General features: G+C 45.7%; 1 protein-coding gene across 1 annotated transcript in view; it reads right to left on the reverse strand.

The window, feature by feature from the left end:
• Window positions 1-1541: 1541 nt before the first annotated feature.
• LOC144122895 (uncharacterized) overlaps window positions 1542-16379 on the reverse strand; it is a 281124-nt gene continuing 266286 nt past the window's right edge. The window contains exon 5 of the mRNA XM_077655868.1: window positions 1542-1858. Within this exon, the coding sequence (XP_077511994.1) occupies window positions 1658-1858 (201 nt within the window). The 3' untranslated portion in view covers window positions 1542-1657. The remainder of the gene's footprint in view (window positions 1859-16379) is intronic.

The following is a 16379-nucleotide window of genomic DNA, read 5'->3' on the forward strand; positions in this document are numbered from 1 at the left end:
GGGACGGGCTCGCCTAAAGGGGCCCGGGACGGGCTAGCCCACGTGGGCACGGAATGGGCTAGCCCGCGTGGGCCCGGAATGGGCTAGCCCGCGTGGGCTCGGAACGGGCTAGCCCAAAGGGATCCAGCGCGGAGCTGCGTGGGGCTATGCAGTAAGCCCACTGGGCTGCCTTTGTGAGTCCCCTCTGATGCCGAGTTGAAAATCTCGCACATATCCCACGTCGGGCCCCTATGGGCAGCCCGTGCCGGGCCCGCAATTCAGAGCCCCATTTGTGCTACTGCGGTCTATACCTATATGGTCTGTGCCTGTGTATATTCACAAATTGCCATCTGGAATGCGAGGTCGAAAATATGATGCAATTGGAATAAACTCATTTTCCTAAAATTATCTCTTTTCTGTGTCGTCGTCTCTTCAAATGCAGGTCGGCCGGGCCCGGGCCACGCCTTAACTCAGAGACCAGGGCCGGCCCGGCCGGGCACAGGGTCCTTCAGTGTCGGGCCGGACTGGACTTCCTGTCGGTGTTGTAGGGCCTGGGCGAGTGCGGGCTCGAAATTGCGGCCTGTGCACAGCTATAGCACTGACATCTAGACCCGCAATGATGGCTCCAGATATCAATAACAGTTTGTACTTCGCATAGATGCTTCTGACGTTACTTCTGACGTTCGCATAGATGCTTCTGACTGTGCCCGAGACGCTCAAGGACTGGTGGAAATTTACCATGTTGGTTTTTCTGTGCGTAGTGTGGTGCGTTTTTATGTGTGAATTCGTTATTGCTTTCGCTATCTCAGTGTGGCCCGTATTCTAATTGCTTCTATTTGGAATAAACGGCTTCGTTTGTTTTTCTGTTTAGTGTATTTCTTTGAACATGTACGGGATAGCATTTGCATTATGCAGGCAGATTTTGAATATGACGACAATCCCATTCTTCTTTCACTCCCTCTCTTATCCCTTCCCTTACGGCGCGGTTATGGTGTCCAACGATATATGAGACAGATACTGCGCCATTTCCTTTCCCCCCAAAAAACAATTATTATTATTATTAATCCCATTCGATCATCCGTATCCCTGCTTCCCCTGCTAACATGTCCTCGCTAGGAATCCACTCCGTTACACTAATGGACTATCGGCAATCTTGCTTTCGCATTACATGCCCTGCTTATGTCCATTCTACTCTTCTTGATTTAAACCAATATACGATCAGCTAAATATATATTACTATGATTAGGCTGAGAAGTACTTGTATTTGGGCGTGTTGGTTCATATCTGTTCAGGTGGACACAGGGGCGCAACAAAAACACACGGACATAGAAGTGGACAGGGACGAGCGCTCGTCCCTGTCCACTTCTATGTCCGTGTGTTTTTGTTGCGCCCCTGTGTCCACCTGAAAAGATATGATTAGGCTATCACCTTCAATGTTATTCGGTATATATGTGCACCGCACAGAAATATAACATGCTTGGCAAGTAAAGGACCACCACGTTACCTTGAGGCCATAAACTCTTTCAAGGAAACGTCTATTGTTGCTGACGAAAACATGTTATCGCAGTAGAGAAACTGGAATTATAGTAAGTTTAGAAGTAAGCCCAATAATTTTGTTACGAGCAATAGCTATTTTAACGAGCCCATGTGCTAGAAGGAGACATTTAAGCGCAACGGATCACTGATGCCTTGGTCTGTCCTCTGCTGCGGCACCAGTCGACACTTCCCTATGCGGTGCTTCGTCCTGGGCTTCGTCGATGCTCGTAAGCAACGCCGCAGCCGTTGACCGGTGCGGGGGCGACACTGGCGGGGACAGCCGCGCGGGGGCCAGTACAGGAAGCGAGGATGCACCGACACTTCCCGGAGGCCACACCGCCACCTGGGAGATTTGAAATAGCCTTGTTGGCGGAATGGTGGGGGCCCCTTTGAGACCATAGTGGAAACACACGAGCATGCTCAAAATGTGTGCTAGGGGAACGCTCTCACATTACAACTTAAGCTCGTCATGTTATAGAAGCGGTAACCGCGACGTTACAGACAACTCAAGTACTAGAGAGAGCTTTGGGCGCAGTACAAGGCCTTTGCGCGTATTGTGTGCTCTCAGACATGCGGCCGTCGTTACCTGGGAGATGGCACAATGGTTAAATGCACTGAGAGTGCTGCCGAATGCTCTCGCTCTATGCCCCCCCCTCCCCCCACAAAAAAAAACAGTTTCAGAACGAATGTTCTGAAACAGTCCGCTCATCGATTGCATAAATGGGCAGGTTGAGTTTGAGGAATTATGACTGAGGACGTACACATTTGGCAGTACGCATACAGTTGTTTTCATCGATTGCTCGAAGCAGCATCTGTCTCATAATCTCGAGAGTCCAGTGTGTATCTGTATTTGTAAATAATGCTTTATGCCAGCCGGCACACTGTCGGCATAAAAAAAGCAATTTCATGTAAGTTTGGAGTTGTTTCTACGAGGATGATGCACGAAACCACAAACACCTTGTATATACAGATAAGAATTGCGGAATGTTACATAAGAATTGTATGCTCACGCTACGACCGCACACTAAACAAATTACACCTAGTAATTCCACCCTGAAGTACATACTGAGGAAGTCAAGAGTAACTGAAACCGAGGAAAGCATAGGAGAATGTTTTCAATTTTAAAAAAAAACTTGTGTTTGAGGCCTCGGGTTCGAAACCCACTTGATGTATGTGGTTAGTTTTTTCTTATTCTTTCTAACTAATTTTAGTTCAGCCACAAAATAATTACAGAACTAATTTGTCATTGATAAGGCGGCAAAGTATAGAGCACCCACCGAGCTTATTAAAATAAAAGAAATTTCGTCCCCGATGCGGTGCACGTAGCGGGGCCGAAACGTCTTATATGTTAACATTTTTTCGGCGCTCGATACTTTCCCACAGAGAACATTTTGACAGGCGGCTGCCCGTGAAAACCTGCATTTCATTTCTTACTGAAAAACGCCGCAATTGGTTAAAAAAACCATCCCTCTATGCTTTCCTTCCTTTCAGCGACTGTTGCCTTTCTCAATAAGCGTTTCCTAACGAGCCGTTCGTTCTCCTACCAGTGTGTGCTCGACAGCTTAACGATGGCCTCGATTTTTCGCATTTTGCAGTTCTGATGCCATAAGTAGCATAAGAGGGCTCTAACCCAGACGCCACCGTCACTGTTTGATCAAGTTGTTGCGCGGCACTCGCGGTGATGCAGGACGTCCTATGTCCGCTGCTGAGGGCGAACGTAGCACTGATGAACACTGATGGTTAGATGACACGCTAAATCAATACCCCCCCCCCCCCTCCTCAAAGTAGAACATTGTACAGCCACCGCCAAAGATAAATTGGTTGAGCACGGTACGCGATATACGAAGGCAGTCACATCGAAACCCGCCGGCGGCAGTCTTTGTAGTCATCTTTCTGATAAAAATGGTTGCACTACTAATGTGCTAATTATCAACGCAGAAAAAATATGTAAAAATAAAAAGGTTCCAATATTCTTTTCCGTAATCAGGGACTGCTGGCTTTCTTCATATAACTGTCGTCACGAACCGCTCCGTTCCCTAACCTTGACTGCACACGCCAGAACAGACTGTGTTATCGGGAGCAACTGTTCACTCCAATTAACTCATTTCGGACCATTATGAGATTCGAAAATAGAAATGTTGCCCATCGATTATCCCAGTCCGCTGTAAGAGCAGTTCAGGAGAGCAAGCTGCCGGGCTAGTTGGTGATGCATGTTGTAAACTTGGAAGCGCAAAAAAACGGACGACGGACAGAGTAAGGGAACACAAAAAACAGGTTCACGAGCGCTACTACCAACTGTTTATTCAAGCTGAGGTACAGGAGTTATATAGGAACATAATTGTCGAGCATGCGCGTGGAAAAGGCACACAAACCGCACATCACATAAACCGCACATCAGACATGCGCACAGGTTAATCAAAAAAAGAATCTAAAATGGCACATTCCGATAAATAAACGTGTACTGACGTGTCACTTACACAACGATCGGACAGCTTTCGGATATAATAAGCCTCTGGAACGTGCCTAGCCTTATCACTGCCGCTCTTGCCTAGAACCGTGGTTTCCTCCAACCTTGCCCTACACGTGCACGAAGCAATGTGACGCACGAAATTAGCACTAGTGTCTTTGTTTTCTATGTTTTTGGCATGCTCCCGTAGCCGGTCATTAATACAGCGGCCAGTGTGGCCAACGTATGAAGCCCCACATGAGAGAGAAATGCAGTACACCACTCCTATTGCACATTTGGTGTAGGCGATCCCATGTTTTTTGTTGCAGCCCCTGCCGCACAACCCATGATGCGGGGGCATAGCTTAGATAGCTTATTGGGTGCTGAGAACACCAAAGGCACACGGTGCCTGCCAGCCGCGTTTTTTAGGTTGTGCGTGAGTTGGTGTACGTAAGGGACCACCACCGGCGTCGAAGAAGGGGGCTCAGACCTTTTTTGGGCGCCTTTGAAACCCTACTGCAGAGGCGCAAAGGGGCCCAAAAAAGGTCAGAGCCCCCTTCTTCGACGGCGGTGGTTGTCCCTTACGTACACCAACTCACGCACAACCTAAAAAAAGTGGCTGGCAGGCACCGTGTGCCTTTGGTGTTCTCAGCACCCAATAAGCTATCTAAGCTATGCCCCCGCATCATGGGTTGTGCCGGCAGGGGCTGCAACAAAAAACATGGGATCGCCTACACCAAATGTGCAATAGGAGTGGTGTACTGCATTTCCCTCTCATGTGGGGCTTCATACGTTGGCCAAACTGGCCGCTGTATTAATGACCGGCTACGGGTGCATGCCAAAAACATCGAAAACAAAGACACTAGTGCTAATCTCGTGCGTCATATTGCTTCGTGCACGTGTAGGGCAAGGTTGGAGAAAACCACGGTTCTAGGCAAGAGCGGCAATGATAAGGCTAGGCTCGTAGAGTCTTATTATATCCGAAAGCTGTCCGATCGTTGTGTCAGTGACACGTCAGTACACGTTTATTTATCGGAATGTGCCTTTTTAGATTCTCTTTTTGATCAACTTGTCCGCATGTCTGATGTGCGGTTTGTGTGATGTGCGGTTTGTGTGCCTTTTCCACGCGCATGCTCGACAATAATGTTCCTGTATAACTCCTGTGCCTCAGCATGAATAAACAGTTGGTAGTAGCGCTCGTGAACGTGTCTTTTGTGTTCCCTTATTCTGTCCGTCATCCGGTTTTTTGCGCTTCCAAGTTTACAACATGCATCACCAACTAGCCCGGCAGCTTGCTCTCCTGAACTGCATTTCTAGTACAGCGGGCCCATCTTTTTGTGTGTCTCCTGCTTCTCCTTTACTCCTCGATCTTCTAGTTCGGCACATCGTCAGCACAACATGCAAAGCACGTCAGTTAGCCTTTTGCCTCCGGAAAGGGGTCACGCCAGACTGTGTGAGTGCCCTTTTTGGTCCCGTTAAGCCTTCGTGGGGACATGTGAAGCGTCTTACCAAGATTATGCGCTCAGAGCTGTGGCGACAGATGCGGCTTTACCAAGACTGGCTGAGGGTATTGTGCTAAAGCATGTTCCCTGTGGGGGTCGCTAATAAGAAGCTAATGGACTCGAAGCTTCTAGCGTCGCACCATATAGAACAGCAATGGAGAGCTGTCCTAGGCCATCTTCTGACCACGTATTGCAAGAATAGGCCGTAAAACAAGAAGGAACGTGTGGTCTTCACCGGTGGGGCATGCGTTCCTGAAAGGATTTCACGCGTCCTGGAAAAAGGCCCCAAATTCGGCATTCAACCTAAGGTACCCGCCCATGAACTCCTCGCCATCAACAGGACTATTGCCTCAAAGGCAAAAAGCGAAGACCAGGAACGTTGCCTACTGGACGGAGTGGACTGCTTAAAATGGTGTGCTAAGTATCCCATGTCCTGTAAGACTGGTCCCATTCATGTCTTCTCCGTTGTAAAATATTTTAAGGACAATGATCTAAGCTTACTTCAGTCTGATAAAGAAGGCATGTTTGTTGTCATGCCTAATGGCCTCTTTAATAAAAAATCTCTCAAAGCGGTTCACAAAAATTTTGTGCGCGTTAAACGAAGCCAAGCCAGGGTGAAAACAAAATTTATTGCCTTTTGCAGCAGCCTACATTTGTCGTCCTTGGCAACTGCCATCAATGACAACTCAAAGAATTTCCTGGATGTTTTCTTCTTGGCAAAAACGCACAAAGCGGATATGCCATATAGAACTATTGTTAGCGAGAAGGGCTCGTGACAACACAACGTCAGCCGTTTCTTGCTCAGCAAGCTTAAACACATTCCCGTTGATGACCCCTTTCTGATTAAGAAGTTACAAGAAGTTGCCGATTTTGTGCAGAACAACGATTTTATGGATTTAGCCTTTTCCATTGATATACAAGACTTGTTTTATTCTGTTCCACATGCTGAGCTGTTAGCTTCGGTCAGAGAAAGCATTGAAGGCTCGGGGGCGGTGGCCTTCCAGAACTCAGGTGGAATCTCGGTAGATAATATTTTATGATTACTAGAATACTACTTGCAGGTAACTTTTATCTCTCATGACAACCAGTTTTTCTGCAGCGTAAAGGTATCTGTATAGGCTCATGTGTAGCTCCGATTTTATGGGACATATTTTTATCTTCAATTGACCGCCTTCTTGCACAGACTTTTCAAGCGGGGCCAGTTTTTAAAGTTTTTAGATATGTTGATGACTTTTTAATTATTTTAAGACCAGGGAACTCTGCATCCCTTGACCATACTGTTTCATTTGTTTCAAATACTTTTAATCGACATGGGAATGGTTTAGTTTTTAACCCATGAACTACATGAAAGTCAGGCGTTGCGTTTTTTAGACCTCAAGCTTATGTTCTGCCGAGAACATATTTGCTGGATGTACTCCACCCGAGCCAACAAAGAGCTTCTCAGCTAAGACTCGGCTCATTCCAAGGTGGTTAAACGAGGTATTGCGTCGCTTTGCCTGGAGTCTGCGCTTCAAAAATCTTGCCCTCATAAAATGCAACAGAGTGTCAATGATCAGGTTGAGCGATTTTATCTTAAGGCTTCCCTGGCCCGGTCATTCCAGCTGTTGCTGAAACCCTCCTGCAGAAGCACAAAGGCGCCCAAAAAAGGTCTGAGCCCCCTTCTTCGACGCCGGTGGTTGTGCCTTACGTACACCAACTCGCGCAAAACCTAAAAAAAGTGGCTGGCAGGCACCCTGTGCCTTTGGTGTTCTCAGCACCCAATAAGCTATCTAATCTATGCTCCGCATCATGGGTTGTGCCGGCAGGGGCTGCAACAAAAAACATGGGATTGCCTACACCAAATGTGCAATAGGAGTGGTGTACTGCATTCCCCTCTCATGAAAATTGAAATGGGTATCGACATTCTAAGCATGAACCCGTCAAACATTAAAGCCTTCATGCGTTCCTATACTGCATAAAATGTAATATATTTTTGTCTTTATTATTTCTTTAATACTTCCGTCTCTCCTTCATACATATTTGCGAATGTTTCTATGTTTTGTTTTGGGCTTTCTTTATTCACTTCTTGTAGTCAAGAGTTCGACGGAAATCCGTCTGGTTTAGATTCTTTATTCACTTCTTGTGTTCTGATGAGCTGACTGCCACCGCTGCTCTGCCAAGTGTACACCAGGATGCAGGACCGGTCAAGCCTCCAGGAGGCTTTTTGCCTGCCATCCTCGACATTATATCTGTATGGTGTAATGTTGGAATAAATATTTGAAATTTGAAATTTGAAATGTGGGGCTTCATACGTTGGCCAAACTGGCCGCTGTATTAATGACGGGCAACGGGAGCATGCCAAAAACATAGAAAACAAAGACACTAGTGCTAATCTCGTGCGCCACATTCTTCGTGCACGTGTAGGGCAAAGTTGGAGAAAACCACGGTTCTAGGCAAGAGCGGCAATGATAAGGCTAGGCTCGTTCTAGAGTCTTATTATATCCGAAAGCTGTCCGATCGTTGTGTCAGTGACACGTCAGTACACGTTTATTTATCGGAATGTGCCTTTTTTAGATTATTTTTTTGATTAACTTGTGCGCATGTCTGATGTGCGGTTTGTGTGATGTGCGGTTTGTGTGCCTTTTCCACGCGCATGCTCGACAATTATGTTCCTATATAACTCCTGTACCTCAGCATGAATAAACAGTTGGTAGTAGCGCTCGTTAACCTGTTTTTTGTGTTCCCTTATTCTGTCCGTCGTCCGGTTTTTTGCGCTTCCAAGTTTACAACACAGCTGTAAGAGCTTTTTTGGCAACCGCAATGACAGGTAATGTCAAGGACTCGTATATTGCAACATCTCAATAAATATCGTCATGCTGTAACTTAGACGTGAATATCCACGATTCTAGGTGTGTGGCTCAGGTACCGCCATGGTGCCTAAAATTGCATATGGCGAGGATGTTGCAGTCACAAGTAAGATGAGAAACATGGAGCTGCCCTGGACTGTCACGATCAGGTTAGGCTTGCCGTCAAATATCCCTCAAGTTATCAGAGTACTGTTGGCTGTGGCTCAGAATCTGTCACGCCTGGAACAGAGCTAGAGGCCGCATGGAGAAATCTATGCGAAGCGGCAGCAATTTTTAAGGCGTTAAGGAAGATTGGTCGAGAACCAAGATTTCAGCGTTCAAAAAAGAAATCGCAGGTCGGAGAAATTCATACGTAGCACTCTGGTAGTAGAATTAGTTATTTATATTTTTGGTAGAAGACATTTTTAAGACATAAAGCTCTCAGCAGCTGGCATTAAGGACACTATGGAAGCTTTTTTGCTACCCGCATGGCCATGTTTTCAATGACGCTTAATTCAACATCGCAAGCAAAGTGTTCGTTCCAGATACCCGGAGGAAATTAGCATTAGAATGTTAGCTTAAACAAGCTTTTCGCAGGTATGCTGTGAACATGGTAATTTATATGCACCCGTGATACCAGGGCGCACGACGTAGCCTTAAATACTCATACCACCGTCAACACGCTTAACACGAAAGCCCGATTGCGCGTCGTCCACTGATATTACATCCCATGCCACACGGTGTTTTTGCGGTGATTGGAGACAGCTGCTTGCAAAGTAAGATTGTCTCTGACGCAGCGGCCGACACCCAGCGACACGCGCTAAAGCGTTCGTTTTAAGCGTGCTGACGGCGGTACACAATGCCGTCCAAACCACTTTGTACGTTGTTAGTCTTCGCGATAGCTTTACAGTAGCAGTTAAATATTTAGGTTGGCTTTAATAGCTTGGAAGTACTCTTCGCTTTGATGTCATTACCGTATGAAAAGGTCGTGCTATTTAGCCTTGCGGAGATTATTTCATTAACAGTGCTCATGATACAAACGAGACCAATATACCTGCACAAGGCTTCATTGTAAAAAGCAAGGAATGACATGCTCCTGCACGCGCTTACTTCATTTTATACAGCTGGTGAATGAGTTCACGATTTACCTGTTTTGCAGCCACAGGTGTGCTACCGCCAACTAACGCCGCAGACGAGGCCTCCATCAAATTCCAAGTGGAAGACTGATTGCTGCACCTAGATTTCCACTTCACTCACCTGCATCGTCTGCCCCTCTGTGCTGTCCTCCAATTTGCCACTTCTAATTTCAAGACAGCCACCAAAAAGTCATCTCATTAATTCACGCTCTCCCTAATGTAATGCCAAATACTTGGGCCTACCAGCTGCGCTTTGAATGAATAAATATACAAGACAATTCAGTGAGCATTGTATAGAGTTGAAAGCAAAACGTTACTGCTGTCACAAGCAGCCATTTTTTTTCACTGGAGTTCCTGCAGAGAGGTCTACTATCACGCTCAGTGTGATCAACAACACGCAAGCTATGCTATCAATTGTAATGTATCGGCAGTTTACCAAATCCCTCAAGAGAAAAGTATACAACAGTTGTATCTCACCGGTACTGACCTACAAGGCAGAACCGTGGAGGCTAACAAAAAGAGCTCAGCTTAAGGTACGGGCAGCGCGGCAAGCTAAGGAAGGAAACATGATCGGTGCAGTATTAAGAGACCGGAAGCGGGCACAGCGGTTAAGGGAACAAACCCGGGTTAATGACATCCTAGTTGAAATCAGGAGGAAGAAGTTGGCTTGGGCAGGGCATGTAATGCGAAGGCAAGATAACCGCTGGTCCTTGAGGGTAACGGAGTGGATTCCAAGAAAATGCTAGTGTAGCAGGGGGGGGGGGGGGGGGCAGAAGGTTAGGTGGGTGGATAAGAATGAGAAATTTGCAGGAATAGGGTGGGCGCAGCTGGCAAAGAACAGGGTTAATTGGAGAGACATGGGGGAGGCCTTTGCCCTGCAGTGAGCGCAGTCAGGCTGATGATGATGATAAATAGATAGGCCAGGTGGTCTAATAAGATTGTGCAATAGGGGACGTTTGTTTCACCAGCATGCAGCGTTCCCTATAAAGGTATGCTGCATTCCGGAATAAAAGTCGCTTCTTGCGTTGCTGCCACAGAAGCATTTGTCTGCTTTTTCGAGCAGGACAGTAAATTTATTAACAAAGTCATGATAGTTAACCTGTCCTAAACTCTACGAAGTCGTACTACTTTACGCGCTTTTTGTAACAGCGCATTAAAATTCTACGCAGCGAAATGAGGACATTGGTGGTCATCGGGGCATTAGAGGTTGTATTGAGCGCGAACGTACGTACCGCTTTTGCCAAAAGTAACCAAGCAACGGGGTCTCCTCCTCAGCCGCATAGCGCAGCCCTTCACCCCTAAAGACCAAAAGGTCCCTGGCACAGACTTAGGACTTAAGATGTGCCATAAGACGGTCAATTAACAGACCACTTTGGCTGATTACTTTGACAAAGGCTTTACATGCCACTGCATGGAGTTGAGGTAAAAATTGTCTTAGGGAGAGTCACATGACACGGCAGGTTTTAAAGAATATGTGTAACTGCTATTACTGCACGATGGAGGCGGTTTTGAGGTGTTGTAAATGCCCACTTCAAGTAATGAATGGGATAAAAGTGCTAACGCACGCCTTTCGGGAATATTTTAATGCATCATGAGCACATTACTGGAGATAAGGGAGTAAACAAGGAAGTTGATTTGAAGATGATTACGAAGGCCACGCTTCGCTGGAGAAAATTGTGAACGGATAAAGAGAGGATAAAGCACAGCTGGAAGCACCTGAACAGACGATCTCAGATACGTGCGGCGCACTGAGATCACAATTCATTTATTTATGTACTTTTGTGGCGACAGCATATATAATAAATTACAGCAAAATTGCGAGCCTCCTTCTAGGTCGGGAAATAATGTAGAAAAGTTCCAGGTATTTAACGTTCAGAGATATCAAAGACACCATGACGCAAAAATGCTGCCACACCAGGCTAATCCTTCACGTAGCTTAACAAACATACCGTATGTCTGAAATAAGTGTTCTAGTTTGAAGTCCTGATTGTGCGTGAAAACGCACAGAAAGAGTGAACCGTAAGAAACTGACAGACGATTACGATAGCCTGTAATCTGAGCACAACCGCTCATACTTAACCTACCACCGCTGGCGTGTTGCTCTAATAGCGGGATCTTCCCGTGGCAGCTTCGGGTCGTCCATTCCTAAGCTCTCGCCGTGGAAGGCAGCAGCAAAGTGAAGCGCCAGCTGCCACGGGCGAGAGCGCAGGAATGGGGTTGCGCAGACTAGGCCCACTACGTCGACAACGCCGATGCTGACGACAACGACGCGCAGTCCAGGAACGGGCATCTCCTAAAGCGAATGCAGTAAAGATTTGGACTAATAGCTTGTTGTGTTCACTCATTGAACTGCAGTCAAGAACTCCTTGTAAATCAGGTAAACTGTTGTCTCACTTCTGCACACTTCATAATGCCATCTGTAAAGAACAGTATATACGGTATATTAATGTTTCCATTCACTCAAGCCAAATGCATGTATTTGGCAAAACAGAGTGATTTAAACGTAGGTCCTCGTGCCAGTCCTGACAGTATGTGTTTGTTTACTCCATGTGCGCAATAAGGAAGTGAATTCTGTCAAAAGCCTCATTTCCGCCCGCAGTGTCGAAGCACAGCTGCAGAACATTTGTGGGAGACAGAAAGGTTGTTTTCGTGCCGATTTATTTAGGTGCATTGATCACCTTTAATATTATATCTCTTGCGTACCCCTCGTAGTCCCAAACACTTGTTGTTTGCCATGAAATTTCCCAGCTATCCCAGTCGCTGTTCTGTCTGAAGGAAAAAAAAACATTTTTGCTCAAGATCTCGTTTTAACCTGTGAAACTGGTGTCCAACTACCAGTATTCTTCATTTCTTAATTTTCTATCGTGCAGAAATGTGTTCGTGCATTGAATGCAACCCGTGCATAGCCAAGAACTATCATGATACCTGCTTCTGAGACTGTTTCTCAACTTTGTAAAACGTTTGAGCAACATTTAGTGTCAAGCATGAAATTTTAACCAACGAACTCTCTTCATCTGTTCGCCAGTGCCCATATCAAACGCCGATATAAAAAATTATGGGATATCATGTTAAACACACAAAGTTAAACGCATCGCGTGTCCCTTCATCTGCCTTTGCGAAGTGATTCACACCACGCACTGTCATAGAGTGGAACAATTTACCAGCGCACATAGCTATTGAATCTAACGCCTCCACAGTTCTTGCTCTCATCCGCAGCGACGTTGGCATTTGAAATGTTTGAAATGTTCGAGATTTTTGAAGGTTTTTTCCCCAGTTGCTGTACTTTTGCGATTACCTATGTTCCTTTCGTGCCTAATATGTACAATGTAGTATTTTTTGTTTCTGTTATGGCTAGACGTTTTCTTGAAACATGTAATTTGTATTAAATTGTTTTTTATCGCCTGCCTCTATATTTACTCTCTGGGGCTTAAATATTTTTCCCCGTTATACCTAACCTGTATATTGTTCCTTTGCTTGTTAATGATGCTCCTTGTACATGTTTTTACACTGACTGCCCCCCGCCCCCCCCCCCCCCCCCCCCCCCCCATTGAATACCCTCGAAGGAGAGCCTTTAGGGTTTTGCTGAAAAAATATATAAATATATAAAAATAAAGTTCATGAAATTTTGTTCCGTCCACGAACAATGTTCGGCGAGGCTGTTGTCCTCATGGAAAACAAAGCCGGCAGTTACAAAGACACTTGCAACAGCTAAAACCGTCAGGGTCTTGTAGACCAAAAGCATGAAGTGTCCACTTCCAGCTTTATACAAAGCAGCCAGCCATTATTTATTTCCAGCCACACACACCATAAAAAATACAGAAGACAAAGAAAGCGCGTTCAAGCCATCAACGAGAAAAAATGCAAAGAAAAACAACGAATGCGCCTTGGAAGTCAGTCACCATAGAGAAATGAACAACAAGAAAATCGGCGCTTGGCCCCAGCGAAATGTCATGTGCTGTTCTACATTGAAATGCTGAATTTTTCCTACCTTGTCATCATTTTAATGCGAGAGCATTAGTTGGATCATTGTGTAAACACTCTTACGCCATAAGAAACCCGTGGCAGGCACTGGTTGCATAAACGCGGCTCGCAAGTGATGTCATCACTACTCTAGGAGCAATAGGCCGCCGGCGTTCATTGGCGTCGAAAATGTCGACTCCGTTGATTCTGAGGAAAGGAAAGGCGCATAAGCGGCTCCCTGTGTCAGTGGACACCAAAATGATGTTTTCAAGCACGTGGCAGTGACGGAGAGTTGTGAGCTATGCTACATTACACAGCATTACATAAAATTCTGCGTAACACGCATTTACACATCATTGGATTTGTTCAGGTGCCCCCATATATTTTTCGTAAATTCTCTTCTGGCTGGCAGTTAGATGCGGTTGACAGTTGAAGGGTAGCGATTGCTGTGGTTATCCACAAGAAAAGACATGCTACATAGCTTAATAATAATTGTCCATATCGCTAACCTCTCCTAGCCCCAGACTTCTGAGCGTATTATAGCGAATTACATGATTTTCTCGATGACAACTGCATAATATCGGCTTTCCAACAAAGCTCATATCTCTCATTGATAATCTGGCACTTCTACCGGTCTATTCAGAGAGGAAGGTCAGTGCCATTTTTCTGAAAGTTTATCAGAGTTCTAGGTATAGCTCATCAGTGCGAACGCATCCAGAAGTTGGAAATAATTGGCCTTCTTTCGTGTATTGTTTCATTTAGTTTATTTATTTACTCTCAGGGCTGTTAGGCATTACAGAGAGGAGTGAGTGGCTAACAAAAATGCATGCGTAATAGGCATATTAATAAAGATGATTATACACAGTAGACTTGAAGGCATCGGGTGCCGTGATGGACACGACGGAGGCGGGGAGGTTGCTTCAATCCGTGCTAGTCTTGGGAACAAATAAATCAAAATAAACGTGAGTCCTGCATAATGGGACGCCAACTTTGAAGCGGTGGTCGATTCGGGACGAAAATTATGTAGGGGCAAGAAAAAGCCATTGCTTTAGGTATTCACTGGCGAAATATATTTTCTGAAGAGGCGTAAACGAGAAATACGGCGGCGCGAGAGAAAGATCAGAAAGATTCAATGCGTTTTTGACAAGCGTTAAACTTGCTTTACGTGAGTAATTAGAAAGTATAAAGCAAGCAGAGCGATTTGAATGGATTCTAGGGCTTGTATGAGTGAGTTGGTGTAGGGATACCAGAGAGAACAGGCATACCCAGTTTCGGGTGGCCAAGAGACGTATATAGAAGTAATTGTAGGCACATAGGAACGAGGTTAAAATTATGGCGAAGAAAACTGAGCGTTTGATTAGCATTTTTAGTGCTATATTCAATTTGGTGTTCCTATGCTTGGTTTACAGAAATATGGACGGCAAAATACGTATAACCATAGACAGAAGTTAAATGAGTGTTATTTAGGAAATAATTGCATGAAGACTGGTTAAGGGCACGCGTTATTCTTATTGCTTTGCATTTGCCAATATTTAGCTTCATAGACGACATGTGACACCAAGTAGAGGTGTTATCAAGATCAGATTCAAGAGTCACTGTACCAGAAGGGTTACATATTTGTCTGTAAATACACAGTCATCAGCGTAAAGCCTAATTTGCGAGTCAATGGAAACAGAGAGGTCGTTACTATAAATTACGAAAAGCAGAGGACCTAGTACGGAGCCTTGAGGAACGCCGGATGTTACAGGACACGCAAGTACGGAAGTCATTATTTCTAACGTACTGGGCATAATCCTGCAAAAAGCACTCAATCCATTTCATAAGATTATTCTGAAAAATAAAGTTTGCTAAGCATGGAAAGAATTAGCTCATGTAACACGCTATCAAATGCATTCGCAAAATCGATCAAAATGTACACCACGAATGGTGAAAAATCGAGAATTTGAAACAACTTGTTGCGGGAAGTGAGCACTTGAGTTTCGCAGGAATGGTGTTGACGAAAACCACGCTTGCGAAAGCCACCTCGAGCCGAAGGCAACGTCCCTGCTTCTTCGTGTGGGACCTCTGACTCACTGTGGACAATAACTTCCACGCTCTCTCAAGAATTGAGAACAGCATTTGCATGGGAACCAGTGCAGACCTGACGCTCAGCCGCCACCTCATCGGCATCACCTGTAAAAGGGCGAATTATACAGTAGACAGAGACCCCTAAATCGCTGTGCCGTTTATACAACCCAGCAATGAATACCTTACACACAAACATACAAAGTGGGATGCCATTCGCAAACTGCGGATGGACACCCCAGCTGCCGCCATCACAGACATCCACCAATGGGTAAGTTCAATCGTGATTGATGTCGCCCATACACCCAACACATAGAAATAACACATGACACCCCCACATTAGACTCTCGAATTGTCCACCTCTGGGTGGCGTAACACAGCGACCTAGAGCGCTGCAAAAAGAACAAATTACAAATTTGGCACTAGTCTGAAAAAGCGGCAAGCTGCGCTGCCGACACAGATCAACCAACATGCTGAGGAGCTCTGCCGCTACATCTGGGGACAAGTCTGCGACAGCATGGCCTGTACCCTGTCTACTAAGTACGCTGGTAACTCTTCCGAAATCTCATCGACTCCACGCAGTCCAAAAGAGCTAAACAGCTTCACGTGACGCGACTCATACGCAAAACCGTTGTCCCCAGACGCCCTCATGGACCACCTCAAGCAAACACATACATCGTCTAGCGCATACAACTTCCTTCCTCTCTAAATCATCAACATCATCATCAGGATGACTATACCCAGTGCAGGGCAAATGCCTCTCCCAAGTCTCTCAATTATTCGTGTATTTTGTCAGCTGCGCCCACCTTATGCCTGCAAACTTCCTAATCTCAACCGTCCACCTAGCCTTCTGCCGCACCCTGCTATGCTTGCCTTCTCTTGCAATCCACTCCGTTACCCTTAAGGACCAGCGGTTATCTTGCCTTCGCAG

Source organism: Amblyomma americanum, chromosome 3 (genome assembly GCF_052857255.1).
Source record: "Amblyomma americanum isolate KBUSLIRL-KWMA chromosome 3, ASM5285725v1, whole genome shotgun sequence".
Classification (NCBI taxonomy): Eukaryota; Metazoa; Arthropoda; class Arachnida; order Ixodida; family Ixodidae; genus Amblyomma; species Amblyomma americanum.